This window comes from Sapajus apella, unplaced genomic scaffold, assembly GCF_009761245.1.
Source record: "Sapajus apella isolate SASKATOON/1434 unplaced genomic scaffold, GSC_monkey_1.0 scaffold18, whole genome shotgun sequence".
Lineage (NCBI taxonomy): Eukaryota > Metazoa > Chordata > Mammalia > Primates > Cebidae > Sapajus > Sapajus apella.
In genome coordinates this window covers 11,856,073-11,882,388 of record NW_022436958.1, presented here as the reverse complement: position 1 = coordinate 11,882,388, position 26,316 = coordinate 11,856,073, and the positions used below count along the sequence as shown (strand labels likewise).

Here is a 26,316-nt window from a genome sequence, read left to right as displayed (position 1 = left end):
GGTTACAGTAACATCCTGTACAGTGTTGTAGCCTAAGAGTAATAGACTAGGCTATACGTATAGCTTAGTTGTACAACAGACTATATACAATTGGGTTAGTTTAAGTATATTCTGTGATGTTCATACAATAATGAAATCACCTAAAGACACATTACTCAGAACATAGCCCCATCATGAAGTGACATATGACTGTACCAGAGATTTCTGGAAAATCACTCCCAAAAGTAGTAAGACATGTATGGCAATGTTAACTAAACCGGTTTGTATCAAAAAATCCCTATGAGGAATGTGGAAATGTCAATCAAAGCATTGTCTTAAGTTTCAAGATCCATGAATTAACAGAGGCATATATTTAAAATGAAATTTAATAAGCACTTAGTGACTTCATTTGTTCAAGAATATTTGATGATTGACTGCCTATTGTGTGCATGGGAGGTTTACAAAAGACAGACTGTCCCTATGCTTGTGCAGCATAAAAGCTATTTAACTGTTAGAGGCCCTGTGAGATGTAGGCACTGTTATTCACAGATCAGAAAACTAACACATTAGTGGCAATGCTGGAAATGCCCAACAGGCTTGGAATTCAACTCAGTTTAATACCAAAGCCAGTGCTATTAAGACATGAAGTTTGACAGTGGATTCCTTCCCAAGTAGTTTTTAAAGTATGCTCTAAGGAACAATGTTTTAATGAAGTCTTGGACACAAAGTGGAATAAAAGATTTCTGTCCATGAAAGTAGCTAATCAGTAGTTACAACTTACGCTTACATAGCCTTTCCTTCCCTGCAAAAAGTTAAGCCTTCTAAGTCTTCAGATCCCTGTCATTTACTTTTCAGCAGTTCCATTCAGGCTAAGGCTTGCATACTGATTCTACGCCATAGTCTACACGTTTCACCAAAATACTTAACATGGTAACATCACTATTATACACTAGAAGTAAGAATTTTACATTTGCGCTCTTAATTGACCATTTAAAAAATTTTCTAAACTATTTGAGGGAAGTATTGTTTGTCTTAAAGGGTAACAGCCTCATAAAATGACTTGAGGACTGCGATTTCTTGTTAAGATATAACTTAAAAGCTGACAGCCCTCATCTCTCTCCTTGGCTACATAAAAGCTACAGAAGATGCATCAATAACCAGGTATACAGCTGTTAAAACTAAGTAACAATTAGGTAAACATGAAACAGTTATAAAGCAAATAAAAAAAAATAGATTAGGAAAAGTTACACAAATGAAGTATATGCCTATTATACTCCCAAGGCACTTTTATGGGGAGGAGCAGTGTTGATTGTTGGCCTTTCCATATTCCACCACACAAAAAAGCTAAAATGTGTTTTGCAAGAGTTTTGAGCTAACTTTGTCTCTTAAATTGCTTAAACTGTCATCAATAAAATAAAAACAAATCTGAAAAACCCTAGTTTAAAAAGTGGTTCAAGAATAATGTAAACTTATACATATGGCTTAAAGATATTTTCTTCATTTACTAGAGGAGGAAAAATAGAACATACACTCATGATCCCATATTCTGTTAAATACTTGCAGAGAAAAACAGGAAGTATGATTTGACAGTAGTATAATCTGTGCCCAACACACAAGAAATACAGAGTAAAGCAAAAATAGCTGCTTACCAATCTGAAGTAATCATCAGATTGAAAAGCAGGTGAAGGAGGAATATTTCAGTGTGTTTTTACACCTGTGTTCCCTCCAAGTGGCCCACCAGAAACAAAACTCTTGTTAGAAAGACTGATTGTCATGCATGTGAAAGGCTCTGGGGAATTAATACCTGTTTTGTCCAAACTTACTATATCATAATGCTATCTACGTTGAAAATGTAATACCTATTAATATCCTAATGAATCACTGTTTTGGAGAAAACACTGTAAGAAACACTTCAGTCTTTCTGTAGAGTTTCCATGCATATTAACCCATGTTTTTCATCCTCATTTGGTTTAGAAAGCAATTCAGTTTCTAACCTAAGTGCTGCCCCTTCATTCACCTTTACCCTAGAAAATCTGAGGATCAACTGGTGTGTGCTGTGTGACACAATGCCAGCAAGCCTCCAGCTTCCTAATACTGGCAAGACCAACACACATACTTGAGTGGGAATATAATTTGTTTAGATGACAATAGAGCGAAATGCCGTAATTAACAAATCTCCCTTCACTCACCACTATCCTCATTCCTGCAGTTCTCAAGGTGTAAACCTCACTGTAAGTTACAAAGCTACTATTCTCCTCTTTAAGAACACATAGCTAAAGAAAAACTGCATATGCAAATAATACCATATTCATTTTTTTTATTTAACTTGGGGATGGAATGGGGATAGCATACACTTTATTTGTACAATATTTAACAATCACTTATCCAAGGTGGGGTTTTATGGGGATATTAAGCTTTCTGTTAAATACTTGCAGAAAAAATAGCAAGTATGATTTGACAGTAGTACAATAACCTGTGCCCAAAACACAAGAAATACAGAATAAAGCAAAAGTAACTGCTTACCAATATTCTGAGAGGTAACAAAATGGGATATGGGTTGAGACTGCATAAAAAACGTACTGCTGGTTGAATATCTGAGGTAAATGATGTTCAATCAAGATGCTACTTGTATCATTTTGCCTATAAATTGATAGTTTTATGCACATCATACCAAATGTTCCTAAAAAGTAATTTTTCAAAAACTTAAAAAAGAGAAACTGGAAAGTATCTGTGATGAAGCTTCTTTCTTTAAAAAAAAAAAAAAAATACCCACCAGTAATCAGTTTATTCCATTAAACAACCATCTGGCCAAGGTTTTTTTCCCTACCAGCTGCATTTTACTGAAATGTAGCTGTTACTTAAGGGTGAGGAAACACAACAGAAGAGATTCTTTCTAAATTTCATGATGAGATTCTATTTTTAAATTCCAAAGGTGTTGGTTTTTTTCCTGATTGTATTTTCAAAATATCACCATGAAAGATAGTGCAAGTTCATGGGACTAACAATCATGAGGCACAGTCTCTTTTCTGGAATTCACAAGGTACCTAGAATTCAAACAAGAATCACACATCACATGCTAAAAAAAACTTCTAGCATCTAAAATACATACAAGAGCTGTGCAGGGCATAGACTTCAAATAAAGTCGAACACTCGTTAATCCATCAGTCCTATGGCAAGTTGATCATAAAGCATTCCTTATGCGGAGATCTGGGCAAGGTAAAGAGTATAAGTTAGAGCAGCAGCAGTTCTGATGGGTATCAGAAAGGCAAAATACAAGACGAGTCATGAGGAGCACCATACACATGAGGAAAGAGTAATTTGAGGGGTCTCAGACTGCCCCAAAATGGATCACCATTTTTCTCATTCTTTGATTTTTCTTTTTTTCCAGTATCTCTAGTTCAAACATTTTATTAACTTGCCCACTCTGCACTGACTGTAAACCAAACACTAAATACCCTGCAAAAGAAAGTTTTAACAAGACTAGGTATAAGGATAGGTAGTCACTGGAACATTCTTATTTTACTGCTTATAAAAAGTTTTTCTATTAATAATAGTTCTCAAAAGAATACAAGTTTTAAAATTGGTTAGCTACAATTAAGTACAATACCCAGGATTTCTAAAAATTTTTTCTAACTTGAAAACATTTTATATTGTGAATAACTGGTTTTAAAAAATGTATCTCTAGTACTCACGTAAGCCAAACATTCATCATAGTATCCCTTGTTTATTTTTGTTTTGATTTTTTTTAACTTTTAAAAAGAAAGTTAAATGTTCACAACAGGTAGAAATTCATCTTCAGGAAATTAACAATTTTCTTGTATGCACAATCTCAGTATTTTCCCTTCTTGATTAGTTTTTAAATGGAAGCAAAAACCAGATCAAGAAATTGAGAGACCAAGTACTTTGTGAAATAAAGAGGTGAACTCAACATTGAAAAGGCAATTGTTAGTAATACAATGAGACCATGGGGACACATGTGACAGTTCTGAATGGTCTGCGGCACACAGACACTATTACTCTTCTTTTCCTCCCTGCTTAAAGTCTGTTGACCTATGTATTGTTTATAAATAACGTAATTTATTATTCCCAGAGATTAGGTACATATTATATGTAAAATGTAGTGTAATATGTGGTTAAATAACCATTTGAAGACAACACATTCACAGTGAGCTCCTGACAGTGACATGTAAAAAATTCTTTTATAAAATTAGTGTATGGATTTTAAAATGACCTGACAGAAATACATAGCATAATACTGGCTATTTGTTGATTGGTAATCTGGAAATTCAGGAAATTAATGTATTACTTTGGCCTACATAAATCTGAGGAAGAATCCAATTGTATTCTAACATAATAATTGTTTTGAAAAGCACTTTGGCACCTACCTACCATCAATTCCATTTGCTTAGCAAGGATAAGGCATGAACTATCCTAAATTAATATCAGTGTTAGTTGCAAAAGCAATTTTGGGGAGGAGGCTAGGCTATGTTATCTGTATCAACATTGGTTACTTCTAAATGTCATTGCATATTTTAAGTTATACGTTTAATTTGTTATCCCTGATTTGTTTTAAAGCAGTAACATCTGAAATCTGCTTAAAGTTTAATATCTCTATCCTAGGATAATTCTTTACATATCACAGACATTAAATATGACTCTGACAAGATGGCACCAAGCAGAAGTAGTGATAAAGTTACAAGTCTCAAAGCAGACAGTGAGGAATTCGGTAACGACACTTCCTGAGGTGATCCTAAAACAGTGATAAAGAATGTCCCACACACTGTTTGGTGAAAAGAAATACACTACAATTTTACATATATAAATAGAAAAAACTCTATTTTAAAAGATAAAATGAAGAGCTTTCCAGTGTCACAGCTCACTTAAAAAATTTTTAAATCATGCTTTAAATTTTCAAATATTCCCCAAACACAGCACGCCTATAGAAAATACTTAGGTAAGTATGTAAATTTTGGGAACTGGATATAAGATGGGGCTTTAAAACATGGGAAGAAGGGGAAAATGACACCATCTTTTCAAAAAACAGCACTTTTTTCCCTACATAACAAGCCAGCACAAGAAATGCTAAAACACTGCTTTACGAATGGCCACTTACTATTGGCACTAAGCATAGCTTACCTTCTTTTTCCTTAAATAACACAGTGAATTTGTTACAAAACATGGATCAATTTATTATTCAAATTTTGTTAGTGTTTTCAATTTTATAATTTAGCAACCGTGGAACTGAGGTATACCTTGTTGAGGGAGGTTAAAGTAATGCTTGGAAGCCTCTTTACTGTACCCCACTTTGATGACTTTATGTACACAGAACAGCAGCACACTAAACATTCACAAGCTGTGTCATATTGGCATTACAATAGTCATTTATAGAAACAACAACAGCAAATGCAATAAAAACAAGTTACCCTTTTTAAAATCTGAAATGAAAAGTTTTCGATTTAAAAAAAATAGCAGTAGTTCATTTAAGGAATTAGTGTCTTCTGACAGACATTAAGAATCTGATGTCAGTTTTCAAACACTCCATTAGCCAGGTCCAAAAGATCCTTGATTTGGAGAGGGCTACATTCTTCATGTACACTTTTTCAAAAGTTTCTTTATAGAGTTTGCAAGTTTTCTCTTAGTCTCATGTCCTTCACATCTGTGCTGTCGGCAATGTAATAAGTCTCCCAGAGCAACATTTTTCAACAAAGGGTCTTCTTCCTTAACATTTCCAAGAGACATCCTACTCATTTTACACAGAAAATAAACTGTAAGCAGTTTCGTTAGCTTAGCAGCTCCAGTTCAGAGTCCCATTTCTTAGTGTGCACAGATGGCGCAACCATCATAGACTAGATTCTTTGGGAGGAAAGTCAACATTTGTCACCATTGTGACCACTGTTACAATGTCCTCTGTGGTAATAATATTTGTTAGTCTCTGCATCTGGGTAATTCTTTCACCTACACATCCAGCTGATAACCGGGCTTCTGCGTCGTGATCCCAACATTCTTCAATGGTTTCACAGAGCATTGCCATTCCCTAAAAGGAGAAAAACATACTCAAGCGCCACAGCTATTTTCGTTTTCTATTAGGAAATAGAATAAAATTTTCACGAAGAAATTGCAATTTTTCTGGGTCAAAGAAATTTCTGTCAACGATCACTTTTATTGAATACCATGTGCAGAATCATGAAGAAAAGCACAAAGAGAACCTTTCTTTTTAAAGCATGAGACTATCACAACAGGATTTTCTTTTAATTCCGAAAACATTTCTATCCATTGTTCATAAACCAGGTTATTTCAATGTTAACCTTTCAACTGGACTCAAAAATCAAGGATAAAGGGGGACCTACCAATTTTTATTGTTTTCTTAATATCTATCAAGAAATATCTATATTTCTTGAATTTCTATCTTATAATTCAACAGAATATTAGAAAACCACCCTTGAGATTTCTCTACCTGGTTTTAGCCATGTTTCTAGTTATATTTGGACCAAAAAACAAAAACACCAGGGCAATACTGTTGTGTCTGGTCTTTCGTTTTAAAGCATTCTTAAGACATGAAAGTCTTCTAAGCCCAAATCAAAAGGCTACAACAAACTCCCATGGAAGGAGAAAACCTGCTGCTTCATAAACTTTTTAAAATTGCATCATATTGGAAGTGGTGATCAGCAAAGTTACCCACCTAACCACAGTTCTGAGTCAGGCATGCCTTTTCTTACCTGGGAAACTTTCTAAATAAATGACACACTCTTCTGCACAGGACCATGGAGACAAAAGCCCTCTAAAGCTCTATAACTTTACAATCACTGCCTCTAGAATTCTAGAATATCCTGTGTGAAGATCACCTCCCAGAAAATACTTGCAGAAGAAAGAGAAATGTGCAAAGATAAATAATTCCTCTGAAAAGTGTTTCATTGGAATTTTAAATGAAAAGCTAACTGGATAACTTACAGCATGTTTCTGCCAATAATCTCTTAAAACAGGCCTCTTTTTTTTATGCACAACAACTTCCTGCATGTCTTCAAGAGATGGATGCTGGCCAATTTCCTCCTCAAATGGCAACATGTATTCATCTACAGGTCCTGAAATGTAAGAAAAGAAAAATAAATCATTTTCATTAAAATCTTCCTGACTTTCAAACTGGTACAAACTTTCTAAAATATACTGTCACCTTTTCCCAATCGTTTACATGCTATGAGGAGAGAGGAGAAACAGACTCCCAACTGTACTTATACCATAGTGTGACCAAACTAATGTATGGGAAATGAAAAGGTCTATAATTTGACATGTAACTAACTCCCTTAAAGACTGCATAAGGGGCCTTCTTATCCAGGTATAAAGAATGCCTACTTCCATCTGCAGATAGGACATAAGGAACAATCAGTATTTGTAAATCAAAGTTATGTAATATTGTAATATCCCTTTAAGGTACCCAATCCTTACAATTCAGATCAGAATGTTAACAGTGGTGCTTCCAACTCTGGAGGCTCTGGGTTCAATCTATTATATCCATGTTTATTCTAGGACACATCCAAACCCTCTCCATGCCCCACATAAGGAATTATGCACCTCAGAGTCACACCTCTTCTCTATACTCCCCCCACAACAGCTGCTAAAAAGTACATGTTTATTTTTTAGAAAATCACAAACAGGCTATTCAACTACGGGTCCCAACAAGTCACAGACAAGATTTATTAAACAACATAAATCATTCCTTTCTTCTTAGGCCTACTCAGATAAATAGAAAAATATATTTAGGAGTTAATAACGAATATCCAGTGAGCACCTATCCTGATTAGGAACTTTACATTACTTACTTACTTCACAGGGTTAAGATGGCACTACCTCTATTTACAGATAAGCTCTGGAAAGTTACATAATTTGCACAAAGACATACAGACACAGGTCACCACTGAACAATATCAGTGACCAGATGTAGGTGTACATAAACACAAACCTTGTGAAGCTCTTGAAATGCACTAAATACTCCTGGATAGAATATGATGAATCATGAAGGGGTCATCTAACTTAACCTTCTTCAAATATAAGAATTCTTTATGGCTGGACAGTTGGTCTCTGCTTGAGCACTTCCAATGACAGAGTACTGACATTCTAAGGTGCCTATTTAACACTTATGTGGTCTATAGGCCAGCAACATTGCCATCAACTGGTAGCTTAGCTTTTAAGCAATATAGAATCACAGGTTTCAACCCAGACTTACTGAGTCAGAATGTAAATTTTAACAAGATTCCTAAGAATCTGGTATGCACATTAAAGTTTTAGAATAACTTCATTTAACAAATAAGTAGCCATCAACAAATTTGAAAGAACCTTCTTTAGCAATCAATGCTCATACTGTCCTCTCTACCCCAATTTCTGACTTAAGAGTTGGATTCTGACATAAGAGCTGGGTTCTGACTTAAGAGTCAGAAATGCCTAACTGAAATTATTTCATGGTATATACAAGGCATATAAGAAAAGTATCTAGCCTTTTCTTTTTCCAAAAGAACGTCTCTGATAACTCCTTTTCCCCAAAAACAAAGCAATTTCTCCTCTATATTCCTAAAACACATGCTTATATTTCTTAAGTACTGCACTCATCCAAAAACATTTACTAAATACCTGTGTACTGAGCAGTGGGCTAAACAATGCACACTTGACTTACTCCAGAGTTAATTGTCCAGGATATACTTTATTGCCGTAACTAAAGTGTGTATTACTTGAGAACAGGGTCTTATGTCTAATTAAATTACCTAATCCAATGATTTGCTATGGAGAGTTCATATTAATAAAGTTCTTATAAAATGTATTTTCCTATGACATCTGCCATCTAACCTACTTCTTCCATAAATACACATAATAAAGGTAATTCTTCATCCACTTTGAGTGAAAATACTCTGAATTCTTATTCTTCTTCTTAAAGAGTTCTAAAATTATTCCCAAATTGCTTCAACCTTTCTTAGGTTTGCGATTGACTCCCAAGCCAATCCCTCAATCCTAGAAGAATCCCTATAGAGTGCCCACTTCTGAGCACTCTATTAAATTCCCTTTAAAAGTATAGTGCCCCATATTGAATTTTATATTCAAGTGGCAGTCTGTCCTACAATGAGAGCCTATTACAGTACTCAGAAAATAAAATATTCTTAGTAACACAGGTTACATTGGTTATATAACTTATAAAATAGTCACAATTTCTTCTATGGTCTTTGACAATCAAGGGAAGTTTTTAGGCAACTATAAATTAAAATTTAAAAAACAGATCAAGGTGATTTACATCTGTTTGGGAGTAATAGTCGACAAGATATTTTTTCTTTTTTTTACAAGAAAAATAAATAAATAAATAAAAGCAAACATGTGTAAGACTTGGACTTCAATAACAAGAACACAGAATAGAAACCCTTTAACCTGGGGGGCAGGTTAAACGTTCTGTGTTGTTACTGAAGTCGACCTTACCAAAGCAGACCTCTCCCTATGTATGGATCAGAGTTCCAAATCTAGGCTTCACCATTCACCAGCTTGAGGCTAAAGTAGTCAAACTACTTAATTTTTCTGCATCTCAGTTTCCTCATCTGTAAAGTGTAATATCTACCTCAGAAGTTGTTTTAGGAAATAATCTCAAGGTATGTGAAGTGTCCAGCAACATAGCTAGTAATGGTAAAGGGTCAATACCCCTACCTCCTGAATTCTCTACCACCTCTTGGAATCTATTTAAAAAAACAAAAAAACAAAAAACTGTACTTTAAAATATTACCTTTGAACGTACCATCCCTTTTCATACATGTGTGGTAGGCATATATATCTTTTTTAAAATTATTTTTTCCCTTACCATCTGCAGCAGTACAGCGAGAAGCCAGTTCCCACAGGACTAATCCCATGGCGTACATATCTATCCTCAAAAATGCATCCCTTTGGAAGTTTATAGCACCCTCTAATACCTCTGGAGCCATATACCTTCGGGTACCAACCTGAAAAAGATGTTAAAAGCAAAGAGTACTCATTCATTAACTTATGAACTAACACTGTATGACTTTGTAAGAATCAAAACCAAATATGGTCTATTACCAGGGTAAGTATAGCAGACTATAGTATATAAATAGTAAGATCCTTTCTGCTTACACTTAAAAAATACATCAACAGACATTATGCTAGTACAGACTTGGAAGTTTTTTTTGTTCCCCTTTCTAGATGTAATTTCAAAAAACTGAACTGACTGTTAGCTGGGAGAAGGCCGCTGCATACTTTTCAATTGCACCTTTGCATACTGTTTGAAATGTGGATTTAAAAACAAACAAAAAAAAACAAAAAACTTTTTTTGAGGTCTTTTCTCTGTGTTTAAAAAAAAACTAATAAAATGTTGTAAAAATAATTAGCCAAGTAAAGGGCACATTGATGTTAAAAAGTTCTATTTGTACAAAATCTATGTATTTGTTTATTCATGAATTCTTCTGTCTTGGAGTCCTTTATTTATATCTGTCCCCAACAATTTGGCATTTCTTAGTACTGTAACTATGGTTACTAAGCTAGTACAGCTAGCTTTGGTTGGTGCTTGACAACATTCATATATAAATGCTTAAAAATATTTGTGAGATAGCTGGGTACATCACAACACACTTGTGATGTATTAGGACTAGAGAGTAGTCTAGATATTGGTACGCCCATAAAGCTCCATCCTTAGGTGGCTGTAATCTCTACTCTAGACTAAAAGTTGGGCAATTTATGCAAATATACATGCAACAGAGATTTTTTTTAAGAATAAAGACAGATCACTAAGACTAAAGTTCAAGGAGAATACACTATAGGGAAAAAGCAGCTCTACTTTTTAAAAATTTACTACTCTGAATATTTTAATTGTACTGTCAGTGAGTGTTTCCCTAAAGCCTACTTTTCTCTTAAAGATAAATCTATGCCATCCAAAGTACCTACCTTTTTTATTGTAAGATTATTGGTTTATCTACCATGTTGACATAAAATGTCGCCTCTTTTATATGCGTTCTTTATACTATATAAAATGTGCAATAATATGCAAGTCCCTCCAAATCGTTTTGAAATTTTCTGGTCCATGAAATGTAAAGTCAATGAGTCACTTGCCATAAGCAGTTAATTTTTAACTCATCATAGAACCCAATTGTGAAGGAGTTAAAATATGACATGAATGAGTCAAATTTTTTTCTCAAAAAATAGGGGAGGGAGGGCTTATGAGGTACCAAATTAAGAACATGTTCCCAGAATTTAGTCTTATGATAGTCAATCATTCAATTAGCTTAGAAATTTGTCCTCAGGCTTCCTACACAATCTTGGGAGTATTCTCCACAAAACTGCCTCCATTCCCATATACATTTGCAGTCGACTTTTCTAGAGCTATATGGCTACTGACCATTACCTCAAACTAAATTCTTAAACCATTAGTCAATATTGCCAAAATTTGTTGTGCCATGATTGTTTAAAACCATGTCCTCAAGAACTAATAGGATATGCTGAGGAAACGAAAGCTAATAATTAGTTGGCCAAAAAATTTACATGACATGAAAGATGAAGAAATGATAATGCCAAAGGTCTGAATCATTTAGCTTTGTAGAAAATGTCATCTTTTAGGTTGAACTGGTTTCCCTGATTAAAAGGTGATCTTGGCCAGGAGTGGTGGCTCACGCCTATAATCCCAGCACTTTCGGAGGCCGAGGTGAGTGGATCACCTGAAGTCAGGAGTTTGATACAAGCCTGACCAACTCAGTGAAGCCCCATCTCCACTAAAAATACAAACATTAGCTAGGCATGGTGGTGCATTCCTGTAATCCCAGCTACTCGGGAAGCTGAGGCAGGAGAATCACTTGAAATTGGGAGGCGGAGGTTACAGTGAGCCAACATCATGCCACTGTACTCCAGCTTGAGTGACAGAGCAAGACACAGCCTCAAAAATAAATTAATAAATAAAAATAAATAAAAGTTGATCTTGTTCCAACCTCAAAGTTTCTGAAAATAAAATGTACGGATAATGTTCTTTTCCCTTTTGGCCTTCATAAATGTTCCCATTACTAAGATCTCTGTGCACACAGAAGTGCACAGAGGTGTGAAGAGTTACACACCTAATTCAGGGGTTTACAATGGTTCTGAACTCTGGAGAGAATCTGGAGAAAAGCCATCAAGCTGATTAAAGAGTTAATGAAGCAATAAACAACAAGAAGCAAGAAACTATTATTGCATGGGAAAATGGACAGGGAATCTTAACACGCTGTAGTAAGGATAGTGACTAATTATCCTTCTGCTCTTCTTAAGCTGGTGAAAAAATTGACAGACTAAAACTACTGAGATAATATGAAGAACTCCCTAAGAATCAGGTCTATTAAAAGGTGCTGGATTATTCTTTGATCAATTTTTCAAAAAGAATCCTATGACATATGTCTAAGGATTATTTTATGAAGTGCTTGATCTAAACCACCTGAATCCTCTACCACCATATGAAAATTTCTTCCTCAGAAACTTAAAGATATAACTCTATTAGATGCTGATTTAAACACCACAACAATTTTAGACTAATTCAGTTCTGACATGTCGTTCTAAAAAAATATGGAACAAGTTTATTTTTTCTTACATTTCATAATCATCATCCTTACCTGTCCATGGGTATCACCTGCAGACTTGCCAGCCTCAAATTTTAAGGCCAACCCAAAGTCAGCAATGCAAGCTGTCAGGTTGTTTTTCAACAGCACATTTTTACTTTTGATGTCCCTTGCAAATAAAAAGAGTATTCAAATTAAGTTTAAACAAGTTATCTTTTTAAATTTTTTATTGAAAGTGGAAAAGGGGGGGAATATATATACTATGAAAAAAGTTTATTAAAACTATGAAATGCAGAGAAAGGGGGAGAGAAAAACCTCAGAGCCCCCACGTACCTTTAAACACAAGAGTACAGTGATAAACTCCTATTCACAATACGGACAATAAGAAGGAACCCTACCCATAAGGCAGTTATATAAAAATTTGCCTTGCCAAAAAGATATGTTATCTATGTCTCCCACCTATCAATCATAAAACTACTGTTTTTTAAGATAATATTTCAGAGTTCTTACTTGCAAACTCCCATAGAAACTGAAATTTAAAAACCAAAATGAAGGAATTTTTAAAAAATAGCTGAATTGGGGCCTTCTGCTTTTTGGCATAGACGTACATTTTAGAATATTCCCTTATTATAGTGGTTCTTATATTCTTCCACCTGGCTGTAGAAAAGTATCTTACGGAATGCATAACAGATACAATCTTTTTACCATACACAGACACTGCTCTAGCTAGATCCTGGTGTTCTGAAAGAGGTAACAGTACTAAGGCAGTAACACATCCTATTCTACACACCTGTCTCAACTGGCTTATCCTAGAGACTACTATACCCTAGTTAAATACATGAGTGACTACGCTATGACTAGTGGTTAAATTTATGTACAGACCCATAAACCACGAATGGGATATTGAAAGCACAAGGAAACACTCCCAAATGCTATAAAAGCCAATCGGTCTTGGCTTCAAAAGGCTTTCAGGCCCTTTTCCTAATAACTTTGGGAGTTCTTAAGAATTAATTCCCTGTGTGGCCAGGTAGGGCAAGGGAGAATCCAAGAAGCCGCCATTAGGCTGCATGTAAGAGAGTGAGAAGAAAGAAGAGTTATTTCTGAGGTAGACGTCATTTAAAGTTTGCGAAATCAGAACCTAAATTAGAGGCTGACTTAGAATAATGCCCCCCAGCAACCTAAAACATCACCTGGTAGCACTCAACTTTAAGTATCTGTTCCGGGAGTCAGTTAATGTCTACTTTTAAAACAACCATCTTTAAATTGAAAACGAGATGACAAATTGAATCCCATGTTCAAGGAAATTAAATACATGGAATATTGAATTCCATGTTTAAAAAACAATCATTTTTCCTTTTACAGGCATGAAAACTGTTGGGTCTAAGTACTATTTTTTCACTGGACAATTGTTTAAGTGATGCCTCCCTCTACCTTGACTAAAGATAATAAGGTGATTCAAAAAACAAGCAAGGAAGACATTCAAAGTCTCTCCTTCATTACATGCCCTTGTATAACAATCCCTAGTAAATCATGTTTTGAGTTAAAACAAATGTCTTTTTCCTTGTAGAGATAATATAATTTATAAGATAGAGGAAATACAATTTATTTTCAACCATGCTTTCAGAAATGAGATGAGGTAGATCATCAAACTTTGCCAATGATGTTAACATACACATTATAAAAAATACTTCCTGGCCAATCTCAAGGCAAATTTCAAAAAAGAAATGAAAATCAACTGTCTTGTAAAGCATGACTGCATAACAAGGAGAAAATTAAAATTTACCCAGGGGCTTAAAAGTTTAGTAAATATATACTCAATTATCTGGGAAAACAACATTTGTCTACCTGTGAGATATGGCAGGTTTGTGGCCATCTTTTAGGCCAGGTATATCCTCATGTAAATATGCCAATCCTCTAGCCATGGTTTCTGCAATATGACACAGTTCATTCCAAGAGACCACATTAGCCTTAAGAAAGTCTGACAATGAACCCTAAAGAAAAGAGGGAAAAAAAGAAACTTATGTTCTCAACAAAGGCTGTATGTATAAGGAGACGTTTCTTTCTACCTATAAGAGGTTATGGAAGGCAGTGTATCTTTCCTTTCAGGGAAAATTATATCCAAGAAACAATCTTTCTGGAATGGTTCAAAGTTCCTTTCATTTCACATTAATAAACATTTGACCAGAAAGAAATACCACTGAGCCTTAAAACTTTGTTACAAGAACAGTCAATTTCCACCAATCTATAAGACAAGTTTTTTTTTTAAAGACTAGTGGAAAAATTTAAAGTTCTAGAAAATATTTTAAAAGTTGAAATATCCTGACTACAGAGATGTTACATCATGGGACTAGGAGAACACAAAATTACAACATAAAAACAACAACTAATATATAGAATATTCCTCTAGAGATTACCGTCGTCCTTTAGGTCAAGAATTAAGTGAAGTAAAAAAGCCACTTATATTTCACAATGATGAAACCAATTACCAAAAACATAATTTCCTACTTTACTAATGGTACTTTCACACTAGCTCTGAAAGTAGAAAAATTGAGGAAAACTAGCAATTATGTTTTGGTGCTAATTACCCTGCAAGTTAGTGACAGTTCAAGGATCAGATAAATTTCCTGACTCTGGTTTTGTCCCTAAGCAAGACTGATTAAAACTGGAAAAAAAAAAAAAAAAATGGTTCAAGTAATCAAAACGAATTGTAAATGGTAAATGAAAATTATCTTTTCAGATTAAAGTAGTTTACATGAAAAAAAAAAAAAAGAAAGAAAATTACTAAGCATTATCTATACTAACATAAATGTTTGTAAGAGTAATTACAGCACAAGAAATAAGGGACAAAAGGGTGGTTTATATGAGTAGTGTGTTAGTTAAAAAGTTGCTATCATGCTCGCTTCGGCAGCACATATACTAAAATTGGAACGATACAGAGAAGATTAGCATGGCCCCTGCGCAAGGATGACACACAAATTCGTGAAGCGGTCCATATTTTTTAAAATAAAAATTTTTTTAAAAAGTTGCTATCTTCGCTCTTTTATTAAAATGAACTACCTTTTAAAACAGACTTTTTATTCAAGAATTATTTTATTTTCAGGTTAAATATTAATCAACTATAACATGTCTAGAAAAATAACTTTGAGGGACTTATAGCCAACATTAGCTAGGCAGGCCAACCCAGGATTTACTAAAGTAAAATGTTAAATAGTTTTACCTTTTCATGAAATGCTGTGATTAGCCAAAGATCCACATCAACACTGGTGCCTCGTTTTTCTGCACCAATGAACTGCAATATGTTCTCATGCTTCATTCCAGGCAAACTGTAGACTTCATATTCATTTTGCCATGACTGTTTGTCCTAGAGTCAAAAGGAAACAATAATAAGAACACAAACAATATAGCTAAATAAACCATGTCTAAGAGATTACTCAAATAAGTTCCAAAGTAAAACAAAACAAAACAAAAAGTATGAAAAAAAAAATTTGTTCTGTTGTGTAATAAGAAAAAGCTCTGACGATAGGATAATGAACTCGTACTAAAGACCTGCCCTGTCCATTCCCTCAAAACATACTTTTCTGTGTTTCTAGTTTACAAGCATAGAAGTTGATCCGAAATGCTACATTCTGTATCTTACAATGGTAACACATTTGCTTATAAGTTATTGCCAAATATTACATTTTAATTTCATCATGTTGTGAAGTTACTTGTGGTGCTATTCAGAATAATCTCCCCAAAAGATGAAATACTGGTAGAATGACTTCCGCAAAACAGAAAATTTCTTTTTTTTCAAAGACTAACATAATATCAAGCATCCTTTAAAAAATGTTTAGCATACCCTGCAAAGTCAATGAGAAAGCAAGTGGCACAGATTTGCAATGCAATAATTTAAGACACCATATGTTCATTTGTGCCTGTAAGCAATCTATGCCTACTAAATACCTACTTATAAAAGATTAGTTTCTTTTTACTACACAAAGACAATGATAGTGAGGGACACTGTGGCATAATGGTTAGAAACTCATAGAAATCCTCTGAATCCAAACCGTCGAAACTTAAATCCTGGCTCTCCCACTAACCTTAGGCAAGTTACATAATCCTTTAGTGTCCTCATTAAGTAGAACAGGCATTGCAGTGCCTGTCTTATAGGATTGTTGTAGCATATGCTGCATTTTATGTACATGTCAGTAATATACATACACATATTAGTGAGGACTCATGTATGTAAAGCACCACTACCTCATCCAATAAAAGCAATCACTAAAATGTCAGCTACTGTTGTTGGGCTAAGTTAATATCATTCAAATGTTTTTCTCTGATCTTTACGCTTTCTTGCACATGGAAATAATTTCTTCCCTTATTTATGAATCTTGGCACAATAGAATACACTTTTTCTCTGAAAACTAAGCTTTGGTTTACAACTACAAAAAAAATGTAATACAGTTCATAAACTCTATGTAATACAGTTCATAGACTGGACAGGCATTAAAGGAGGTAAGAAGATTAAAATCTAGGTATATTAAGACAAAGAAATTGCTCATATGACAACTTTGGAAAAAGAAAGATCCACTCTCTAAGTGTAGTGGTAGCGCCTGTATCACCAAATTCAGCCAAGATGTCAGTACCAAGGATATCATGAGCTGCCAGGGTATACAAGCAAGAGGCAGTGAAGACGGAATCATCATAAATCTATACCACCAATGGAACAAAACAAAACAATAGCTCAGAGGTGCATCAGATCAGAGTTTTATGAGAAGTCCAGCCAACCTTTAAAAGAAAAACAATTCAACAGTAAACCAATTATTTGAAGTCTTGATTGTCTCTGAAAAGGCATCAAAAAACTAAACTAAACACTCAAAGTAGAATGAAAATAAATCAAGTCTAGTAATATACCTCCAAATAGCAATTCTAAAACAAAGCATACCACTCTTTTGTTTCTCTGTTTGCTTTTTCTGACAATTTAAGGCGATATCAAAATTTAACCACTCAATTAGACTTCTTTATTGGAATCTTTATTAACATTTCTATAGAATTTTTATTGGCAAAAGATCTCCTATGCATTCATTTATTTTAATTCCACCACTCCAGACAAACATAATGATGGTGATACTAACAATTCCATTTCTCAGATGCAAAGGCAGCCATTAAAAGAGCTAACTGCTTTCCCAGTATCACAAGGAACCACCTTGGAACATATGGCTTCTGTTTTGGGACTATTTCTGAGTTATGATGATCTAGCCATAAAGCATATATGTAAGATGACAAAACTGCAATAAACATACCTGTATTGGAAATATTTTGACAGCCACATATTCATTGAGCAACTGGGCTTTCCAGACACAACCAAATCTTCCCCTTGCTTTCACTTCTAATAACTGCAGTGGCTTCAGACCTAGTAATGGAGAAGGTGGGGGTGGTCCTGGGTCCTACAGATAAATGACAATATACTATAAATAGGTAGAACATGATACATATCAACTCTGAAAATGAGAAAAAAAGTGAGTATACTGAAAAGTCAACTGACAGAAACAGTAAACACATATGGATGACATTCATTTCAATTTTGCCATAATTAGATTACCAATTATCTATAGTGATCACAAGGCAGGCAACCTGAATTAAGAGTTTTCATAATAACATTCAGCGTTATTGCTATATATGTAGTGCAAGAGAAAAGATCTAAAATATTTCTGATCCAGTCTCACTAATTTTCCCCACTAAGATTTTCTGTGAACTATGAATACTAAAAATATTTCATTTGTTTCATCCAGTTTGTACTTCCTTAGAAGAGGATTTGAAAAGTGCCAGAAACAGCAAATTATGGCTATATATCAGTCAAAATCGCTCCTTAACATCTACTACTTTTTCCAGTGACTGTTTAAAATTTTTCTTCATTAATCTCAGAGACACCCACAGTCATTCTTAAACACATTGCAGATAGGTATATCAAATATAAAGCACATACCAGAAATATGTCAGTTAATATTTCTTTAACCAAACTGTTTGGTTCATTCTAATTTTCAACAAATTAACAATTCATCCCTTTGATCTGAGATAAAAAATTATTTGTATTCTGGAATTGACTGACTGGCAAAGAAGTACAAATAAAAAATCCAGAAAAGAAGTGGTCATCATAGCAGATAACAGAATATAGTAAACAAAAGAAAAGTGCGCTGCTATAGTTTTTTTAAAAAAAGAGCAAACATAATATATAAATAGGAATACAGCATCTACAAATCACAAGGGAAGCCTCCCTATCAAAGCAGAATGCAACCCTTCATTGAAAGCATTCTCTCAGTTCCCTATCTGCAACTAAAGAAAGATGCAGGAAGCCTTCTGAAAAACTTCCAGAGAAAAGCAACAGAATGGTTTGGAGGGCTGCATAATGAGTATTCTGAGGAGGAACTAAGATTTCTGTGGCAAAAGCAACTGATATGATGACACTGGGTGGCACCTCAGACACTTGGAAATGGTATGTCATCCCAGATCAATGCATCTCTCCCTGCCTTTCTTTTAACCTCTTCTAATGCCTCAAAGACAGTAGTGCCTTCTTTAGGCATCACTCAGCTCACTGATGCCACTCAGGAGTTTTTAAAGTTTACTATATATTAGAAAGAACCTCAGCAACAGAAACATTGCAAGGTGTTATATAGAAAAAACATGGAATTTCTTCTTCTAAATAAGACCATCTTTATAAAATGACTTTAGAATTCCTATTTAAACAGCAAGATAAAACAGAATACTTCTTGTGACTCATTTCAAACTCAGACATTTTTTTGTCTACAAAGTTGTTTGTCCATCTCACATTCAAAACATGAAAGGTTGGTAAAGCCAGGGTCTTTCTGTTTAGCAGAGTGACGGGTCAAGGAGATCACATACAAATCTTACAGGAAGGATGGGCTCTCAAGTGTGATTCTCAGTGGAGGGGACCCAAGAACATCTAGAGAGTTTTTATTAAAACTATGCCTTCCTTCCCTCATTCTTCAAGTGATCATCTCTATCTGAGAGATTCTACTGATCGAAGCAGGCTACTTATAAGAATGGAGACAGGAGAAAAAAGCTTGCAAACTACTCTTCGAGAGGAAAAGAAACCATTCAGTCCTCAAGGGCAAAGAGTTATTGTGTAACTGCATAAAGACATATTTAAACTAAATAGAAAATGTTAGAAAGGTAGAGAATTACGTTTCAAAGCAGAGGGGATGCCAAAAACTACAGTATGCAGAAAGTGGCTAAAAGCTGAAGAGGCAAAATAACTAGGTAGAGGGAATACAACTCTAAATTATAATATTAAGATTTTTAATAACTTTTATGTGCATTGACTGCTAATATCTCTCTAGTTAATATACACATTACCCATTCTCTGTTCTAAAGGATACCAACAACATGAATATGATTAAATTTATAAAATAAGACATAGATTATTAAAAAAAAAAAAGTTTATTAAATGTTTTCCAAATGCATACACTTCAAGTTCCCATACATTCCCAAGGCTCTGTTTAACAAGTTTCTAAGATACCATTACATCAGAAAGAAACCTTAGTCACTCTCCTATTGTAATGTATTCAATATTGTATAGTAACAGCCAGAAAAAATATTGTTGTCAAAATTACTTAAAAGGTAAAAGCTTCAAGTAAAAAGAATACAGGCCAATTTTGAAAGGGTGAGAAAAAGGTCTACAAGGTCTTCCTGTAGAATGTCAAAACCTTTGGCAATGATATGAGCTTTTCAATGTAATTTTAAATAATATTTTTTAATACTCAAAGGATTGGGTTAAAAAATGAGTAACTGTAGCACAGGTTGTAAAATCTCTAATTCTTTTTAAATAAAAAATTACTAGAATGAAACTTTAAATTCACCTCTAAGTTTTACTCATCCTATAATCTAAGAATATTAGAAATGATTTTTAATTAATTGGCATCATTATAGTAATTTATCCACAAAAAAATCAATACCTGATTCTAAAAATAAAAATTTATATGAGCCCCTGGGAAGACAAATGTAGACATAAATGACAAGCAATTTCTGATGTCATCCATAAAATATGACTTTACCTGGCTACTAAAGAAACCAATGGACGGGGGGGGCAGAAGCAACGATAAAAATTTCAAAATTCCTAAAAATTTTCCCTAAATTTCCAGTTCTCTTACAACATCCATGCTATCTGGTAAAACTAAAAAGATGTGCATTAGAACATGGTTCTGATTACATTTCTTCTTTACTCATTTCTATGTGAAAATTATGGTATCAGAAGACATCATGTTGAGAAGACATGCTGAAATGATAACCTGTAAAAAGTAATCCCTTGCCCCCAAACCACCATCCAATATCATTACTATAACCAACAGTAAAATAAATTATTAGAGGTGGGGAGCTACAAAGTCATCTGTGATCATTTTCTTTATTCTGATTTCTCCATTTGAAGGGAAAAGATAGCAAAATATCATCAAAAGTTATATTCCTGTAGCTAATTCATTTGCTAAAGATGCCAAAAATGAGACTATCTAAAAATATCAATTTCACATTTAAATACAATGGGCTGGGTTAGAAAGTCAGCCCCTGTTAAAAATGAACACATGCTGACACTTAAGCTAATGACATACTATAAAAATTAACCAATACAAGGTTTCTGAGGCTAGTGGAGCCATTAAAGTGTTAACTTCTAATCAAGTAAAATAGTTTTCTCCACATCCTATCTTAAATAAATATAAATACTGTTAGTCCTACTAAATCAAATCAATTATGTTTTAATAATACAAGTTGGGTGAGGGGGAACCTTTTAGTACATAAATGTATAAATTATAGAGGATGCAGAGTAAAGCAATAACAACAACAAAAATCTAAGGACAAGATGTTTAGTATGCATCCACAGAAAGTTCCACAACCATAAAACAAACATCAATGTGTCTTACCTCTATCATTATATGAAAGGCGTGCTTGTGAAGAAAAAACACAGGCAAAAGAAATTACGATTCATATCCAGAATGAAATGAAAAATGACACATCAGTTACAAAAGTGAAGGAAAGAGAATAATGGTTTAGTATTTTAAAAGTTGGCAATGATCCAATATTTTATATTGTTTAAAGATAGGGAACACTCTCCTTATAGACAGAGGAAAGTAATATCAAAAAGAACCCCTTAGATATAAGAGATAGGCAGTAAACAAATTGACTCCAATACAATCCCAAGTTAACTGATCCAATGATTTCATGCCAGCAAATAAACTAAATCAAGTCTTAAATAATGATTATTTATTTTTCTAAGAGCTTCTAGAGTCTAAATCAAACAAGGAATTTACAAATTGGAATCGCCTTCTGGACACTAGAGGGCAGTATTGCCTTTAACAAAAACGAACTAGCAGCCCTAACAAATTTATATATAGCTAGAATCAGTTTCTCAGACTTTCTGACAGTTGTCTTAAGAATCTCTAGAATTTCCTATTTCCTGAACTGCCTCACTTCCCTTTCATGGAAGACAGAATCATAATGGTGAGACAGAAAAATGTTTCTGGTGGCTATGTGCGTGCACCATAAATATACCATGGCAAGAAAGTAAGACAGGAAAACAAGATCATCAGAATTAAGTTAAAGCATAGTGACGGACGAGGCCTATCATCAAACCCACTCGCCCAGCACATCAAGGTGAAGCAGTTAAGTAATGGTGGCCCTGGGAACAAGTAGCCACACATCCCACATTCTGAAGACACTTGGACACTGATAGAGAACAAGACTTTCATTTTTCTAGTCATCCCAAACTAAGTAAGAATCTAAATTTAAAATTAAGAGAAACATTATCACCAATGTTAGGGAAGGCTGAGCATTCCTCCAACGGATGATGGTTATGTTACCCAGTTTCCAATATTTCTACAGAGAACAATAGCGCAGACAAAACAGAACTGACTCCTCATTTATCTGTACCAGTTGCTCAACTAGTTTTCTTCCTTCTAGATTTTATTCCTGTGATAATGATACAAGATTATTTATAATTCATCCAAAAGGCTAAGATAATCCTACTTTCAAAACATCTTATCAGTACTCCAGAGTAAAATTAATCCCTTCAAAGAAATACATGCCAACTGAATAACTAGACTATGTTTTCCAAAGGCTCAAGGATCTCTCAGATCTTGTTTAAATACAGGTGTTTTCAGAGATAAAGATGCCACCATACTAGCACTTTGCAAGTAGGTGCTATCCATACATCTTACCAAAAAGTATGTCTCTGCTCAATACATTTCCCAAGAAATGAACATTAGGATAAGCTATAAAATAACCCAAACTGACACCAAGAACAAGCCTCAAAATATAAACTATGCAACAAAATATGAAGGGTGAAAACAGATTAAAAAAAAATACATTCACTGAAGTATATGAATCAATACAAAATAACCACATATATATTTGTTTATTACACTTCTCAATAAATTAGGATTAGAATAAACAAACAAGAGACACCAGCAACAGTCCTCAATGTATAAACTACATGACAAAATAAGAAGGGGAAAGCAAAATTTTTTTAAATGGCCAGGTGTGGTAGCTCATACCTATAATCTCAGCATTTTGGGAGGCCAAGACAGGAGGATTATTTGAATTCAGGTGTTTGAGACCAGCCTGGGCAACATAGGGAGACCCCTTCTCTATAAAAAAAATTTTTTTTAATTAGCTGGGCATAGTTGCACATGCCTTTGGTCCGAGCTACTCAGGAGTCTGAGGAGGGAAGACAGCTTGAGCCTGGAAGGTTGAGGCTACAGTGGGCTGTGATCATGCCATTGCATTCCAGCCTGGGGGACAGGGCAATACCTCATCTCCAAAAATAAAAACAAAGTAAAATAAAATGCACTGAAATATACACCTAAGCAAAAAGCAAACAAAACTGTTTGAATTCACAACACAGAAAATATAGCTTGAATCTTACATACTGTAATTGTAGGTGAAAATCAAATCTGCTCAGTGCCAGGCACTGACTAGCGAGGCTCTCATAAGGCTTGCAATAGAGTGCAGGACAGAAAGACTAATCAACAATTCACACTAATAAAAAGGAATTCAGTACCTTGAACATCTGTAAAGAGAAACCTGACTTATAATGACAGGTGAAGTCTGAGGAGATTTCCCTGTGGAGAAGATCCTTGAGAAATGGAGTAAGTACCAGGGGGAAGCAGCTCAGGTGAAAAACAGTTGGGACATCCTAGATTCCTGGCTTATGCAACCAAATGGACAGTGGTTCCATTTACTGAAAACCAGGTTTGTGAGGGACAATCATTACTTGTGAATGGTAAGTACTTGGAGACATATAAATGGAGATATTTAGTAAACAGATAGGTAGATCTGGAATACTCCAAAAAAATCTTTCTAGAAAATAAGGATTTCTGTTTATATACTATAAACACCTGTACCATAAACATATGTATGATACGTACTACACATTTTCTTTTATTTACTATTCAAACCATTCCAAGAAATATCTGTATCTCTGACTATATTTAGAGAGAGAGAGAGACTGATTTTTTTATGATGGTGGAGATACCTCACTCAACAACTTTTTAGGACTGCCAAGAATAATTTAGGTCCTCCTACCCAAACTATGTGAAAACTGACAAATTCTGAATTTGTTTCCTCTTAATATCAACTAATTATTTTACATTCTAAGAAATTTTATAATTTTAAATTTTAAAAATACTATACTGCCATGCAGAATAAAAACAGTATCTATAAATAATACAGTATACACGAGGACAATATTTGTGAATTACGGAAAGCAAAACATACATTAAGAGATTCAACATATTGACATGTCAAGTACACAGCGATGATTCCATCCAATTAGATCACCAAAATTTCTCTGTAATAACTCCTACTTCCTACAGTTTCTCTCATCCTACTCCTCTTGAAAGCAAATCAAAGAAAGGCCAAGGCAGGTGAAACGAAGTTTCTGGATATGTTGCCTAAGAAGTAGTTAGCACTGCAGGGTAGCCAGCACTGGAAGGTCTGAAAGAAATGCAGGCATGCCTGTTCTCCTTTTGGGGTTGCTGCTCAAAAGAATCAGCTTTATGACTAGCTACAGAAGGTTATTTTGATTTATTTTCATATTTGTATTCTGCGAGTGAAGCTGAAAAAACAGAAAAGGACCATGTTACACATGAATAAATTGTCAGATAGTAAAATGGTTGTTTATCTACAAGGCCACATATAGTCACTATGAAAACGATCTTAAATGTAATTTATGTACTTCAATCTCTTTATCCTACTTTGGTGTATTTTTTTTGGTTTTGAAACAGAGTCTCACTCTGTCACCCAGGCTGGAGTGCAGTGGCGTGGTCTCGGCTCACTGCCACCTCCGCTGTCCAGGTTGAAATGATTCTCCTGCCTCAGCCTCCCAAGTCGCTGGGATTACAGGTGAGCACCACCATGCCTGGCTAATTTTTCTATTTTTAGTAGAGGCCAAGTTTTCCCACGTTGGTCATGCTGGTCTCAAGCTCCTGACCTCAGGTGATCTGCCCGCCTCAGCCTCCCAAAGTGCTGAAATTACAGGTGTGAACCACAGCACCCAACCTCTACTTTAGTTTTTTAATGGACTCTACTTAATTATTTATTGAAATAAGCCATTCAATCAATGGGCAATAATCCTTGGATATAAACGCCCAGGCTCTGCCACCCACTAGGATGACCTAAGCCTAATCACTTCAACTATCAGTGCCTCAATTTTCTCATCTATAAAAAGGACTTCAAAATCACAGTAAGATACCATCTCACACCAGTTGGAGTGGTGATTATTAAAAAGTCAAGAAACAACAGATGCTGGAAAGACTGTGGAGGAATAGAAATGCTTTACACTGTTGGTGGGATTAATTCAATCATAGAGGAAGACAGTGTGGCGATTCCTCAAGGGTCTAGAACCTAAATACCATTTGACCCAACAAATCCCATTACTGAGTATATACCTAAAGGACTATAAATTATTCTATTATAAAGATACATGTACATGTATGTTTACTACAGTACTATTCACAATTGCAAAGATATGCAACCAACCCAAATGCCCAACAATAATAGGCTAGATAAAGAAAATGTGGTACGTATATACCATGGAAACCTATGCAGCCATAAAAAGGAGTAAGATCATGTGCTTTGCAGGGAACATGGATGAAACTGGAAGCCACCATACTAAGCAAACTAACACAGGAACAGAAAACCAAACTCCGCATGTTCTCACTCAATGAGAACACATGGACACAGGGAGGGAAACAACATACACTGAGGCCTGTCAAGGAGTAGGGGAGCAAGTGAGGGGGAGCATCAGGACAAACAGCTAATATATGTGGGGCTTAAAACTAGGTGACGGGTTGATAGGTGCAGCACACCACCATGGCACACATATACCTGCATAACAAACCTGCAGGTTCTGCACGTGTATCCCAGAATTTAAAGTTAAAAAGAAAATAAAAAAGAAAATTAAATAAAATGGACTTAAATAAGACAAAACCCCATGGTACTAACAATGAGTTAATATATGTAAAGTGATCTGTAGAGTAACTGATATAGTACTCAAAATACATCTTTAATTATACTAATTTCAAAGTATTAACATATATCAAGAATAATTGCAAAAAAAAAGATTCTGTTTGCGCACAATTTTGAAGTTGTTACTCTGATAGCAGTAATAACTAACGCTCATTGAGCACACAGCATTAGCTAGCCACTCACACTCACATGTGGCTCTTCTCCCAATCAGTACACAACTGGAATCAGATACTTTTCCTCCCTTCCTCCACTCTTTGCCTAAAAGTGTTGAAGA

At 34.7% G+C, this 26,316-nt stretch overlaps 1 protein-coding gene and 1 non-coding gene across 5 annotated transcripts in view; one reads left to right on the top strand and one right to left on the bottom strand.

Moving 5' to 3' along the window:
* Positions 1–2,281: 2,281 nt before the first annotated feature.
* Positions 2,282–26,316, bottom strand: part of ACVR2A (activin A receptor type 2A) — an 87,652-nt gene continuing 63,617 nt past the window's right edge. For 2 of the 4 annotated variants that reach the window (XM_032286245.1, XM_032286244.1), the window contains 7 exons: positions 17,813–17,956; positions 15,748–15,891; positions 14,376–14,521; positions 12,585–12,699; positions 9,803–9,941; positions 6,928–7,058; positions 2,282–6,013 (listed from right to left, as the gene is read on the bottom strand). In XM_032286245.1, coding sequence (XP_032142136.1) covers positions 5,819–6,013; positions 6,928–7,058; positions 9,803–9,941; positions 12,585–12,699; positions 14,376–14,521; positions 15,748–15,891; positions 17,813–17,956 — 1,014 coding nt within the window. In that variant the 3' untranslated portion in view covers positions 2,282–5,818. Of the gene's footprint in view, positions 6,014–6,927; positions 7,059–9,802; positions 9,942–12,584; positions 12,700–14,375; positions 14,522–15,747; positions 15,892–17,812; positions 17,957–21,439; positions 21,464–26,316 lie in introns of all 4 variants that reach the window. The other 2 variants (XM_032286243.1, XM_032286242.1) reach the window with 2 other exon arrangements.
* Positions 15,423–15,529, top strand: LOC116557170. The gene has a single exon (XR_004271382.1). It is a non-coding gene; the product is annotated as a U6 spliceosomal RNA (small nuclear RNA).